This window comes from Megalops cyprinoides, chromosome 5 (assembly GCF_013368585.1).
Source record: "Megalops cyprinoides isolate fMegCyp1 chromosome 5, fMegCyp1.pri, whole genome shotgun sequence".
Taxonomy (NCBI): domain Eukaryota; kingdom Metazoa; phylum Chordata; class Actinopteri; order Elopiformes; family Megalopidae; genus Megalops; species Megalops cyprinoides.
In genome coordinates this window covers 6,725,230-6,740,418 of record NC_050587.1, presented here as the reverse complement: position 1 = coordinate 6,740,418, position 15,189 = coordinate 6,725,230, and the positions used below count along the sequence as shown (strand labels likewise).

General features: G+C 39.7%; 1 protein-coding gene across 1 annotated transcript in view; it reads right to left on the bottom strand.

Moving 5' to 3' along the window:
- arl15b (ADP-ribosylation factor-like 15b) overlaps window positions 1–15,189 on the bottom strand; it is a 110,456-nt gene that overhangs the window by 52,437 nt on the left and 42,830 nt on the right. The window contains exon 4 of the mRNA XM_036529699.1: window positions 4,682–4,890. Coding sequence (XP_036385592.1) covers window positions 4,682–4,890 — 209 coding nt within the window. The remainder of the gene's footprint in view (window positions 1–4,681; window positions 4,891–15,189) is intronic.

The following is a 15,189-nucleotide window of genomic DNA, read 5'->3' as shown; positions in this document are numbered from 1 at the left end:
AGATCAAAGAGCTACCAGTTAAAAACAGCACCATGCAACTGATTTGTGTGATGAAATGCAATCAGATACATATGCAAGGAATAAGTATGAATTACGAGGAATGTCTGACTCAGTAAGTACTGACTGCTATGCAACATTCTGAAATTTACATAAAAAAGGCAGAAAAAAGAAACAGCCTACAAATCTGTCTGAAAAACTTGGATTAGATCTGTAGTATCTTAATCTTAAAATAAGAATTAGGATTAAATGGCTACTCTTCCCTTTAATTTCACTAACAGGACTTTTTAATGATGATGCTGTCAAATGGTATAAGTGAGACTGAATAAACTATCATCCCCCCACACTGCCCCGTCTGCCCTCCCATACTAGTGAGAAGCGAAACCTCTTGTTGACAAATGGTAAAATAAAAATAAAAAACAATTCTGTTTTTCTTTCCATGTCTGTGGCTATTCTTTTGTATCATATTGACACTGGAATTTGACAGGTGGCAGCTCAATGGGAAAAAATACGGTCTTCATGATGGAACTTTTCCATGAAGGTTTTCAGACATGAATGTTTCCAATGTGCCTCACCAATGAGCAGAGAGGTGTAGCGGCCTGGGCGTGGCAGAGCGAGGCAGGCAGGTTCCGCCCCAGCTTGTCTGAGAGGCGTGGGAGAGAGGGATGACACCCCGGCTGCAAAGCCTTCCCCACAATGCAGGAACACCCAAACACCCCACATTCCACCGTTACCACTGCTGGGGCTGCCAAGTTTCACTGCCCTGAGCCAGACATTTACACCACACATCTGACTCACTCAAGAATGGCTCATTCACCCTGCCTCACCTCTGCTCCAAATCCCCAGCCCTGCTCTGCTGAGCCCACCCATCAGAGGGGCTGCACCATGCTGCAGATCCACCACCACCTCCACGGCTTCTCTTCAGGACTGACTCTTAGTAAACACAGAGGCCACGACTTTGCCCAAAATCCAAGCCTCATAAACTTGCATTTGCAACAATGCAAAACCTGCTATCTCAAACATTTATCAAAGAGGGCTGGGATAATGGGCTATATCTGCAGTGTTGGATGTCACCAATTGTCAAAAGTTTTGGTTTTGCAGGAAAACATTTCACTATTACATTTTGCATTTAACAACATATCTCAGAGAGTAGCCCATCCAGAAATGATCACATCTGAAGCCGATGAAGAGAGTCTATTGTCAAGAGAAAACTGTCACCTGGCGTGATCTGAAGCTAGTGTGACTGCACAAAGCATTCAGGATGGGAAGGTAGATGAGCAAATGCTCAGTGATCTGGGTCCGCAGTGCTGGGAGCCGACCTCTCACCTGCTGCTCCAAAGCAGAGATCAGTGGTGTCCAGTGCAGGACGACTTGGCCCCGCCGCCCACCCCACGGTTATTTCTAGGGCTGGACCCGAACATTCGACTATTCGGATTCATTCATTGGGTAGGTATTCGGTTTTCAATTTTGGGATTCGGATATTCGGTTTTTGTTTTTTTTTGTGCTAAATGTAGGCTATCAATAAAGGTGAACTGCAAAATATATTATGTCAGCACATTCTTGCACTATAGTTATACTTTTTAACTGCACTGTTAAAATGTGGAAATATATATCACCTCAGCTTGGGCGCCTGACATCCCCCCCACTCACAGCAGTAATGGGAAAGTTGCCGGCGATCACCAAGCTCGTGCTTTGGGACTCGAACGGAGGGTCTAATTGTTTCGACCGACCCCTAGCTAAGTTTGTCACCCTGGGAGGATGCTAGCTGCAGCTCCAGAGGGGCGTGAGACCATTTTCAAATACCACAGCTCAGTAAGCAGCGACAGCGATGAGTGTATAGGATGGGTTAAATGCAGAGGACAAATTTTGTTTCAATGTATGCGAGTACTGAGAAATGACAATAAAGAAATGATAAATAATTATAATTATTATAAATCTTATAAATATAAATATCAAATCTTAAATCTGTTGGAGCTAGTATGCTGCTTCTGCGATTCTGATTCACAGTGCTATGTCAGGCATTGTCTTGGATTCGGAGCCTATTATTATGAGCATTTATGTACATCTATAATTTATCCATGATAAGAAAAATTGTCACAAGCTGTTATTACGTCACAAAAAGTGCATAAGATAGGACCTCGTTCAACCAAACCCCTCGGAATTACAAACATGCATAAAACCAAACCTTTTGGAAAATGTTTTTTTTTTTTAAACAAATAACAATACAAACAACATACTGTAGAGTAACAGAATCCTTAAAAATGAATGCCTTTAATTAAAGCTGAAGACTCGTGTTGCAGCGCTATGCTGTCCATCTTAGCCGAGAATGGAGAAATGTCTGGCTGAGTCCTTCCCGAGTCATGCTCAGCACCCCCCCGGCCGATGCTTCGAATATTCGCTGTTGATTACTACCGAAGCTCTGGAGCCCAAAAAAATGGCATTCGGGACAGCGCTAGTTATTTCCACAGATTTCTAGTCTGGCTGAGTCATTCCCTCTCTCCACATTCATTTTAGCACTGCCAGGCCACACATATGACCTTAAAAGATGTTGGGAGTTACAATAAGATTCACACATAATTAATGTGTAACACGTCTCTTGCCCAACCCTTCAAGGGGAAACTCCGAGTAGGAGTGAGTTTCACCTGCTTGTGGTGACTAAAGCCTGGAGGTAACCCTGCCCTCTTGCGCACCTGTTGTGAAGGAGCTGGAGGAGCTCACACATTTCCCTGCGCTGTATACCCCACAGCACTGTCAGGCTTCCTGTGATAATAAGCTTCAAAGCTCAACACCTCTTTAAACTGACCTCATCTCTTACCGGCGTGTTTCAATACATCTAAAACTAGACAATCCTCTTATGCCAATTTAACCTAACATAACAAGCACAGTTGTACAGTTATTCAATTACCAATTAACATTGGTAATGAGAGGAATCAAAGAACTACACACATGGATTTCACCTACACAACATGACCATGTTCTAATGCATCCATACATAGGCAGTTTAGACATGTGTGGTCACATTAGGTTTCACTGTCAATATCAGTCCTAAAATGAGTTCTAAAATAGCATCAGTCATAATTAATTATATCATTACTATAGTCTTAGCGATTATAACTTCAGTTGTATCGCCACAGCAAGGTAAACAGACTTACCAGATATATGAAAAATACCTTTGTTTCACAAAAAAGGAACTGTGCCCTCCATAGAAAACTTGGATTTAAAACCTCATGCATCTATATTCTTACTTTATACTGACAGAAGTGGCCTGCTGCACAGCCACAGTGTGGCATGGAAGGTGCACCTCCAATGCTTGGCAATTTGAGTGTTATGGTAGTTACCACAGCCCATTATCACTATCGTATGTCACCAGCAGCTTCCTGCCTGTTTTCAGCGGCAGTGCAGGGTGTCCGGGCCACCAGTCTCTACCACAAGCAGCAGTCAATGACTCATGAAAGAATAACCAGGGCAATGGAATGTGAGGGGTGGTCTAACTGTTGAAGGAGCTGTGGGGTTATACATAGTCTGAATTAGTCAAGATCTCCCAAACTAATTGCACAAAATGAACAAACTGGTCTTTCTACTACTCAAAGCTGAAATGGTACCTTTACTACATTGTACACAGGTCCACCTTCTTTGTGGACCTGTGTCCCACTCCATATCTATCAGCGCTATTATCACTATCTGCACTCTTCTCCAAAATCTAAATAATGTACACATCTCTTTGTATTAAAATGGTAACCAAGTTTGGTCAGTAAGGATTATTACAAATGAACCTCAATAAACTCAAATAAAACCAGCACTGTGCAGGAGCACTAAGGTAGCTACAGTACAAAAGCACATTTTGTTTCTACAGATACAGGAGTTTATTATTTGTAAATGAAACAAACCAACATATTTCTTTGTGTCGATCCCTTTTGAGAAACTGAATCACTCAAGACCTAAAGAGTCTACATAGCACAATTTCAGTCAGCAAAGGCTTATGCAATTTCTCACAAGAGACACAGGAAGATCAACTTCCAGACAGGTTTGCTACTGATGCCTTGAGCTGAAAACACATTTATTGCTGCAGCTATTTTACAGCCAACGCTTAGAGAGTTTGAACAAATCTGTGGCTTAAAGGACAAGTTTTTTGGGCTTGTCTGGAGTATCTACACATTTGTATGGACTTCGAAATAGATATTTTTTTAGTGCTTACTCAAGTATGCAAAATTTAGCACCAAGCACTCATACTCTCTTACTGTTCAAAAAACGTTATTTAACAGTTCCAGCTATGAATTTACAGGTATTTGACACACCATGGTACTAACTACAGTGCACAGGAGTGAATATGATTGACGCTCTCCTTAAAACAGAGATGCACCTACAGCTCCTTCTCCTGACTCAATCCCTGGCTCCCTGTGGAAGGAGGCGGTTTTACACAGACGTCACACTGCGTTTCTTTTTATCTGCTCAGCCAAGGAGCTGAGGGAGGGAGTGTGACGTGCCATAATGCGAATGACGCTTGTGCGCCTTGATAACCATGGCTAATAACAACCACCCCCCCCACTCCTCCCGAAACCTTTTTCCACCTTCACACAAAGCTTTGACAATGTGTAAACATGGGCCAGCAGCCACTCAGGAGACAGCACTGTGTTTGGTTCTGAGGCCAAAGCGGCCAATTTCTATATTTGGCGTGGAAAGTTACCTCCTGCACGGAGCGCGCAGCCGGTTTGTCCTGGTGGTTGGCCAGTATTAGGAAGGGGAGTGTGCACAGCTGCGGATGCTGCAGAGCCGAGTGCAGCTCTGTCCGGGCCACCTCCAGGTCCTCTTCCGAGGAGGCGCTGTCCAAGACGAAGATCACACCCTGGGATCCCTGGTAATAGCGACTCCAGTACTTCTTGATTGTGTCAGCTCCTTCAAAACCGAAAGAAAAAAAAAAAGTCATTTTCCCTAATCTGGGCCAAGTATTACCGTATCAATGAAATAATTATAATTATATAAATTATAAAATAATTATCAGTAATTATCAGTATCAGATAATTATCAGTATCAACCTAAATAAACAGCAAACATATGAATATACAACAAATGCAGGTATTCTAGGGCATGAAAGAAGCCAAGGAGAAACAGTTCAGTGAGATCCCAATGGTAGTTCATACACCCATCAAGTGTATAAAACCCATGCAAGTGTCTTGAAAAATCTCAAAAAATATACAATAATTTTCCAAGATCTCTTTTCCAAGCATCTGTTATGACTCCAGCATACACTTAGAGCATAAGGTTTCACTCTGTTGAGACAAAAACATACACCCGACAGTTGGTCAGACACCCTCAAACACCGACTGTCGCCTGTAGTCACCACTATGTATTAAGCATTTAGTCTGGTGTCTGCCTGTGATAGCTGTCGTTCCAAATTCAATGTGTAAAAATTGTGTCAGCCATCGGTGGGAGTATTTCAACCTTCAGCCAATAAGATGGGAGGATGCCCAGATGAGAGAATTGAAATGAGAAAGATAGAGCACCACCATGCTCAAGGAGGTGTTATCACTGTATAAAGGAACACAGAAACTATACAACCACAAACCCATGAAATCCAATTTCTGCCAGGAGATTGAGGACAACTAAGCTAGCATTGTTGAGGTAACAAAGCTATTTGTCCGCATTAGCTAGCTAGTGTTACGTAGCTAAAAAAAATAAATGGACAGAGAATAGAATAGAATAGAATGTTTACTATTGTTTCTGATGGAGAAGGTAGTGAGCATGGGCTGGTTAGTATCTAGCTAATAGAGGAGAGGTTAACTACAACTACAGACACTGCTGCCCTCCTGGTCTGTTGTTCTTTACACTCAGATTCAAAACATATTTGTAAGCAAGCTGTCAGCTGTCTTGACACTGATGATGACGATGTGAGCAAAATGTTTGAATGCACTTTTACTGAGCACTTTTGCACTTTAGACATGATCAATGGTTAGATGAAATATATTTTTGCAGCTTCTGTGAAGGGCTTATCCATATTGTTTTTGTAGTGTTTGAGTTCCTTTTTACTAGAAGCTCTTTAGTGCCTATGCATCTGCAACAAACTGAGTGATCATGGACACTGTCTAGGCAAAACAGCGGTAAGCTGTTATCCATAGTCTAGATTGTGTGTTCCAACTAGTGATGTAACCAGTGTGTCAATTGCCCCACTCCCCAACATGTTCATATTAAAAGAAGACCGTTAAACATTACTGTGTAATACTGGATGACATTATAGGAGGAGTGGGGCTCTCTTTCTCATTCCAGCCTTTTCAGTTGAAGCTATGGCTGTCTTGCATAGGAGTAGCATACTGCATGGAACAATAACATTTATATATAACTGCATGCAACCGCAGAGAGATGCCTCCACATGTCGTTATCAAAGATCATCTGCCAACCCTCACTAACTATACCATCGAAGTACGTCAACCAACCATCAGGTATGTGTACCCCCTGCTTTACTTTTGTCAAAGTAATGGATGACAGGGCTTGCCATATAAGGAGTAAAACTTTACTGTCATTATTTTTAACTGTTTTAAAGTAACAGTACAATTAACAACTGATAAGATGACAATTTTCATCAAATTTAGTGACACCACCTTACCAGTAAAATCAACTAGCAGATGCATTTCAGGTCCTGGATAAACAGTTTCCCTTCATTACACATGTACAGCTGAGTTCTAATTATGTCTGGTACGCATACCAAAAAACAAGTCCTGAAAATGCACTTTTTGAATTCACATACAGCAATATCAGATTGCATCATAATCATATTGGAAAATTAAGGAAACCAATCAAGACAAGCAAAATACAGTAACAGCCTCTACAAGTAGACCAGTGAAAGGCATAATGTTCTGCTTCTCTAAGTAACTTGAATCCATTATGTTCTCTTAGATTTACACAACTGGATTGAAATGGGGAAGGGAGGAATCTGTGGACACCAAGCACATTAAATAATTTATGCACAGTAAGACTGGTTTCTGTATTAGTGTTCCACCACCGATTGGGTGATCTTGTGAGTATACACTGAAACAATACCGATTAAAAAAAAAATGTCGACCAATAATTAATAGTATAATGCTGCTGTAGTTTTCCCATAACTCACAAGCCCCTGGATTAAAATATTCGCACTGAAATATAATAACTAATAACCAGTCTTTTGATTGAGAGTTTACATTTGCAAGAGACTGAAATACATTTTGTAATATTGTCCTTCTAAATATACATATATATTTTCAGAACATCACTAAAGAAATTTCCTTTATGCATTCAGATAATGAAACATCCAAATAAGTGTATTTGATACAAAGGTTTTCCTCAAAGTCAACACTGTGAGGTCACAAACTTCGGTGTGCATGGTTACTCTCAAGTATACATTCTGATGGCAACTCTACAGCGTAGTTCAAATGCCTCCAATTTATCGAAAACATATGGTTCCTTTTCTGCACAGCAATTTGGGTAGGCACAGATCTGCTCAACAAGGTTCAGTTCACCACAGCTTTTGTCAGTTTGTTAGCATGTAATACTCTTCCTCAAATTACTTACACATTCTCAAGCCAGAAGAGGTACAGGGAAGCATGGCTGAAAACAAAGTAACTTGTTGCTCTTCTATTTACTTCTTCCCCACTAATAAAGTTACAGTTCATTTTTGCTACCACCTAATTTGTTTTGCAATGCACTGGTTCTCCACAACTCATAAGAGAACATGCAAGGTAAGGTAAATTTATCTTAGTCAGTCATCATAATCAATATTTTTAAAAGGAATGTGTGGTCATTTCCTTTTCATTAGAAAAAAAAATAATTGCCAATATTTTCATGGTGATAGTTTTGCTCATTTCTGCCATCTATTGGTTATAAGAGATTCCATAATAATAATAATAATAATAACAACAACATTATATGGGGCTTTGTCTCCATGCCAGAACAGTTCAGTGTTATTTTACAAAGTTCACTGATTATCAAAAAAAGTCAGAGAAAGGTATTAACATCAGCTGTACAGTATTAAAAAATATGTATTAATATTCAAAATATAGTTTCCTAAAATACTTACAGGTTGGTCAAAATAAACCAGAAAAAAACCAGAAATCTGATATCCTTTAGAACCGAACACATATCTGTAGTAGATACAGTAAATGATTCATCTCACCAAGTACAAGCTAACAAGATATATTATGTAATAATACTGAATGTGTGTCCTGAAAATAGACACAGTTCATAAAAAAAGCCATGTCCCATATGCTTAAGTTCACATTTACATTAGCAATTGCAACTTGCTAGAAATTGCTAATTGCCACCATAAATTTCAGAAGTTAAACAGTAAAACCTGTATTTACATTAAACAACATTATGCATTCTCATTACAATTCTAGTCCTAATGTGGCATGGTTGATATTATTCTCTAGATCAGTTTGATGCATTTGTGTGTCTTCTTTCATAAAATGAAGGATGTGTCAGTGCTGACTCTGAAACAAAGCTGCCTCAATTGCTTTTTAACAAGTGTGTTTACACTGAGGTATTGATGCTTTCCTTGTGTAAATAATGCCAGAGCAGTTTGTATAAATATAAAAGTCTACATGCTAAGAACAAAATCTATATTTAGCCAAGGAATTAAAACATATTGTATGAAAGTTTTTTTTTTTTTCTTCATTTGGTGAACAGATTACATCAAAAGAGGGATTGATTAATTTTGTGAGTAAGCTGTCTGGCAGTTACAGAAGAATAATATCAGTATTCATATGTAGCCTGTAGTTCACTTATTTAACACTCAGAAAAGTAAAGTACGCTGTGGTAGAACACTATAATTTGAATTTTATTTTCTCTCAAGGGAACATAAAATACAGCAGATGTTCATATCTACATCTGTGTGAAGTCCCAAAATCTGTCTTTTTCTACAATGTTAATATTAATCAGGTGACTCTATGTGATTACTTAGATGTGAGTTGTCATCCCTGGAAATACTATAGGCATGCACAACATATTATTTAGATTACAAAACCTAACAATATATTGACCACACTGTAAACACTGGACATTGCTATGGTGCATGGTCAACAGCCCATCAACCACAGAGATGACTGTATTAGCATGGCTCCAAAAACATGTGCACCAGATCCCTTCAATCTTAATGATCTAATGTGGTGGGAGGCAACCTTGGAGCCAGTCCATAGGCAGTGGCACAACTCAATCTGCTTAACAGCTGTGTGGAAAATCATCACATCTCAGCTGCTATCCTTTACCCCACAAATGCTGCAGTAATCTGGAGACATATTCCCATTCTCATTGGCCTTGCGTTTTTAAACACTGAAAAGAGACATGTGTCCTAAAACACCTTTAACAGCTGGCATCTAGCAACAAATTTAAATGTTTACAAAGTTGATGTCATTTGTGTCTCTCAGTTCTCATTCCTTGTCACCAATAAAGTAATCAATTACATTTACACTGTGCAGAGAGGGCTCTTTTTGCCCAGGTAGAATGCTGGAAGCTCTACTGAAGCTTACAGTAAAAGGATAATAGAACCGGAGAGGCATAGCCAGTTTGTGTAGAACACAGTCAATTCACACAACAAACACATATAAATATAGGTGTATGACACATATAAATTAACTTCTGAGCCTACCCTGAAATAACCCTGCAGATCTGATGCAGTCCAGTGTGAGCCACTGTGATTCCAGTATCATTAAGTCATCTTTTACACTAAAAATGCTTTTCCTTTTATCTGGCACATCTGCACAGAGTTTAAACACAAAAGCCTTTGATAACTGTATTTCAAAACTGACTGGTAACCATGCAATCACTTCACTTGACTCTTTCCATTTGGGTCCATTGTGAGGGGAATTTAAAAATGCAGGATACAGGCAATGCCTGCAAAGACTACAGAATGGGGTCAAAACTGACTGTTTAACAAAAGCATGATCAGCAATTTTTGCAAATATATAGGAAAACCTACAAAATATGCTGGCTCAACGAATGACATGGATTTTAGTAGTACCTTCATCATGATGAAAATAAATTGTTTAATGGAAGGACAAGAAATTTCTGATAACAAGAAATCCATCTACTGTAACTTTCCCGATGGACAGTTATTCTATACATCCCCTTCTTGCTAGATGGTTTGCAAGGCTGTTCTACCTCCATCAGTCACAATCCGATGGTGTCATTAGCTAGCCTTAAATGCACCACATTAATACAGATCACCATCTTCCTGTCCCCTTTGAGATACATGCTTTAATATCTCACTCTCACAGTGTACCAATCTGAGGGTTGTCTTAACGTATCAAACAGGCCCGGCGCCACAGAGGGGCGTAAGGGGGCGTCGCCCCCTCAGATGGGCTACCCCGCCCCCTCAGTGAAGATTAAGGCCTAGTTTGAATTATTATTTTTTTAATTTATTTTCATTTTTTAATTACTAATACATAATTTAGCCCACCATAATTCGCTAAAACCAAAGTCACATTCTAGTCTACATTTTCAAATCCACGTATTTCCACTTGATTGATTGTCTGGGTGAGTGCAAGCTAACTAACATAGCGTAAGCTTGTTGTGTTGCGTTGTGTGTGGATTCTTGGCAACTTCCCCACGGTATTTCAAGAAGGTAGCTAGCTTAGTTTGTTATCTAGCTTTTAACAAACAAAATGGACATCCGAAAATGGATTTAAAAAAAAAAAATCACGAGAGAGGACCCTGGGACTACAGCATATCAACCAGCACTGACCAACCAGCCGCTACTGAATTAATCTAGGATTTAATATTTTTTTTATGCTTTGGAGTGCTAGGTTGGTCGAGGGATACTTATATTTGTTGGGTAGGCCTGTTGTGTTAGCTAGTTTATGTCACTAATAGTTTTGCTAGTTTTATAATAGCCGGCCTACAGGACAATATGTGCCTACTAAGTTGCACTGCCTGTGTTAGATTCTGTTCTTCAGCAGAGACTGATTCTCAATTTCCAGTTGCATGTGTTTATTAGCAAAGCTGTAGCAGAGCGAGCAGGGGGGCAGAGGGTTCAGCTGCCCCGGGCCCACGGTTCTTCTAGTTACAAAGGGGCCCACCTTGGGCCCAATCTGCCTGACTGAACATGCATTTTTGTTCTTTAGTTGAATATTTTGAATAAGGTTTGTTTGTGTGTCTTGATTGCAGCAAAAAAATAAATAAATAAATAAAATAAAAAGTCAAACTGAGGGCGTAGTGGTTTCGACCGAAGTTTCTCGCCGCGATATTTATTTTGAATGAGCAGAGAAACAATAGAGTTACAGAAAACTTTATTCGCTGTCCAGTATCCTTGTATAAGTGTACAAACAGAAAAATTACGCCCTCTGTTTGAGTCCCAAAGTAGGAACTAGGTGATCGCCGGCTGTCTTGTTTTATTTCCCATTGCAGTCACTGCTGATGGAGCCGCGGTATTTGGTCTCACGCAATGAGGTGTGCTCGGTACACGTTGTTGGCTCTGTTGAAATCAAGCTCAGAGAGTCGCTATCATGCGATGGTGCGTGGATGGTACTTGTTTCCTGGGGTTTGTTGATCTGTTAGTGTGCGTGCGTGTGTGTGTGTGTGTGTGTGTGTGTGTGGTGTAATGATGCACTTGTTAAACGATTGTATAGCTGTGCGCAACGTGCATAATTTTTTGGGTTAAGTCTCTCTGCATTTCAATTGCCCCCTGATTCGTTTTCCGCTGGCGCCGGCTCCGGTATCAAAGTATAGCAACTAAACTGCTACACAGGGCTCATAAAAATATGATTTGCTTTTTTTTTCTTTGCTTTCTGTGAACAGAGTGCACACAAGGTCTTACTTCCATATTTGGCTATTTATCTCCACTCGCATGACCCTGGCTTTAGAGTCTTACAGCTTTACCTTTAACAGAACAAAACCATGTTGCTAATCTGAGCTTTACTTTTATTGTTGAACTCAAGTCAAAGCAGCCCTCTTTGAAGTGCCTAACAGAAAACAGACTTGTGCAGGGAGAACTAGAAACTCTGAAGCACTGGCTTCAGCACTATTTTTCTGACGAGAAAAAACACTGTAGGTACCAGGATGCAGCAGCAGCTTTCAACATTAACATTTTGTTCATGACCTGATGCAAGTGATGTGCTCTCCTTAACCAAATACATAGTGCTGTTCCTGTGTGTAGCATAATTAATGCAGAATGTTCTTTTATTCTCATAATTTGTGATCCCCAAAAAACAGTAATTAAACAAATAATTGAAAAATGTATGCCTAGATGGGATAGTAATGGGTGGACCACAAAGATGGTGTCTAAAAATATTGAATACTCATGTTTCCAATTACTATTACACCAGTGCTGTAAGTTTTTCTGTTCTTCTAAGATTTTCTCAAATATGGCGCATGTTATATAGGTACCTACAGTATAGGTAATCTTAGTGAATCACATAGCTGATATCTACTGCATTTCAAAAGGGCAGCCAAAATGCAAATGCAAATAATGAAGAAAAAAGATCATGAACTTCAAGTAACCAAAAGGCTCAATCAAAGGATTAAGTCTGTCAGCAGAGGGTCCTTCCCATTAGAAAGCCCACAAAGTTACAAATCAGAACAGGCTGGATTCCACTGCTCTCAGTCTAATAATATACAAATGATTTCAATTTTTTGTTGTTTTTATATAGAACAATATGACCGCAAGGCTACTTATCAGCAAAGCAAACCACATTACGATCACGTTCAACAATAATACAAAGCACATTGCAACAGAAATGATGACATTTTTGTGGTTTCCTCAAAGGGGAAAGAGTAAGATAAGTGTTTTCAGATATCCTGACTGTAGTGGCTATGAAAGCACAGGGCAGGGTTCACGCAGTTCTCTCTTGGAGAGTTCATGCTGATGACCCCACACTGGGGGCATCAGCATGTTGCCTGGATCATACTCAATCCATGTTATTCCTCTTTTCACATGTATTGTCATTGTTATGCTACTTTCCTTCCGAAAGGGGAAAGATATTACAAAATCATTACCAGAGAAAGGAAATGCCATAAAAATACAGGAAAAGAACAGAACATTAATTCACTGACAGTTACATTGTTATTATAATGAATGCTATGAATGTTGATGATTATACAATATCCACAAATAAATACCACTATTATAACTACTTTACCTACCATTATTACACCTGCTATTTTGACACAGTACTAGAGACCTCACTACCCACTCTCATAACCCCTTTATTTGCTCTAGATGCAGCACATCGCTCATGTTTATTGCTGAAATACATGCCAGATGCCACAAGTCCAATGTAATTGTTTTCCTCTGATATTTGCATTGGCAATGATGCTCAATTGTCCTGATGTGTGCACCAGCATGCAGTATGGCTGGTGATGGTGTACAAGCACACCAGGGCAGTGAATTCACAAGGTCAACAGAGCCACCTGCACTCCTCTACTGGGGCAACACAGTCCACCATCGTAAAGGCCCAACACAAAAACAATGCTAACAATGCTGGCAATGGGCATGTGTTGGGAGCAATGAAATGTAACACGGTTTCTCTTTGCAGTTCAAGGTTAAAGTTAACGTCACATACCAAAATTAGGAATAAAAATACTACTACCTTGTTTTGGTCAAAGCTGGACCTTTCAAAAGCTCAAATAAAAGCACCATCTGAAACTTCTTTACTCTTCTACCCCTGAACTTAAAAAAATACAGAACACAAGTGGAAATAATTTAGACTGAGTTGCTATAAACTGGCTTATTATGGGACAGAAATAGATTTTCAGAAAATGATCACTTCCTACACCACAGGACTGAAAATACATAAAGGTCCATAGACATTACAAATATGAATTAAGGACAATTAAGGTCCTCGAAACATCAAGGGGCTTTTCAAATTGTCTGGAGGGAAAGGGACATAGTTTTGCGTAAATCGACATCACTTGGGAATCAGTGGTAAAGGCCTTTCCCTATTTAGATATGAGGACACAAGGAGTCATAGTAATGAGTCACCATGCTCTTGAGGCACCATGGAGCTGCCTTTAAGCAGGAAACCCAAACTCTTCAGCAGACGCACAACTCCACTTAGCCAACCACTAGATTACTCTCATTGTCCGAAAATCTGTTCTAACAACGGCAATTTCACAATTTCTAGAGACAAAATATAGAAATATTACCTATGCAGCCCAAATTATCAACAAAATTGCTATGGGTGCTATGAGCAAGTGACATTTGAAGGAGTGTTCCACCTTGCGTGTAAGAGGTACTGTAGTGGACTCATTCAAAGTCCAAAGCATTAGTCATCATGTGTCATTTCAGGCTAAAACATTGTTGTTCTTAGAGGCTTCTACAATTTGACCTGAAAAAGAGTTTCAGCCAAAATCAAGCAGAGAGGCACAATTGTCAGTAAGTCATATTGATAGCTATTTTCTATGAAAGGCTAGAAGGGATATCAAATGCATGTCAAATTACCAAGCACACTGCTGTGAGGCATAGTAAGTGTTCTCTGTACAAGCTGTGTATATGCCATATTTTCAGTGTGGATTCACAATTTTACTGACTAATTGTCTAACTAATGAACACTTAAAGGAGGGGCGGGTTGTTTTGACATCCACTTGTAAAAATTTATTGAGTGCATCCAAATGCAGACAGCACATTTGAGGGTCAGTTATTCAATTTTTCAAGACAAGTAGGAGCCTGGGATACCCACTAGTCCGTGTGTTGTTTTGGGTACAGATTTTGATCCACACACTAATAGTAACAAAGCTTTGCTTTGTAACACATTAAGCTAGCCTGTGCATCCTGCTCACAGAACGTGTCAGATGAACCTCCTGCCATGTCCCTCTGTAGTCCTTCTCCATGAATCAGACTCCCTCTATCAGACCTTTGTTTTTCCATCACTCATTGCGTTTTTTGTTGGTCGGCCACATGTCCAACTATAGAGCGCACCTGTTATCCCCAATGTCTTGAAGAAAGCGTAAATTACCATGCAGTGCCAAATACATCATAGTCTCACCTCTACACTCGTAAATATGGCAGTGCTTAACTGTGGATGGGTGGTCAGAAGAGATTTACTCCACTCACAAACCCTGAACTTTCCATCAACAACAACATGTCAATGTGCATTTTAATGATGGTGGGTTCTATACATGAATTCCACCTGGCTTGTTTGGGACATAAATGTCTGTCCATAGTAATATTGCATGTGCTTACAGCCAATGATTCTGATGGTATGATCCAAGTTAAAGGACCATGCAAACTTTACA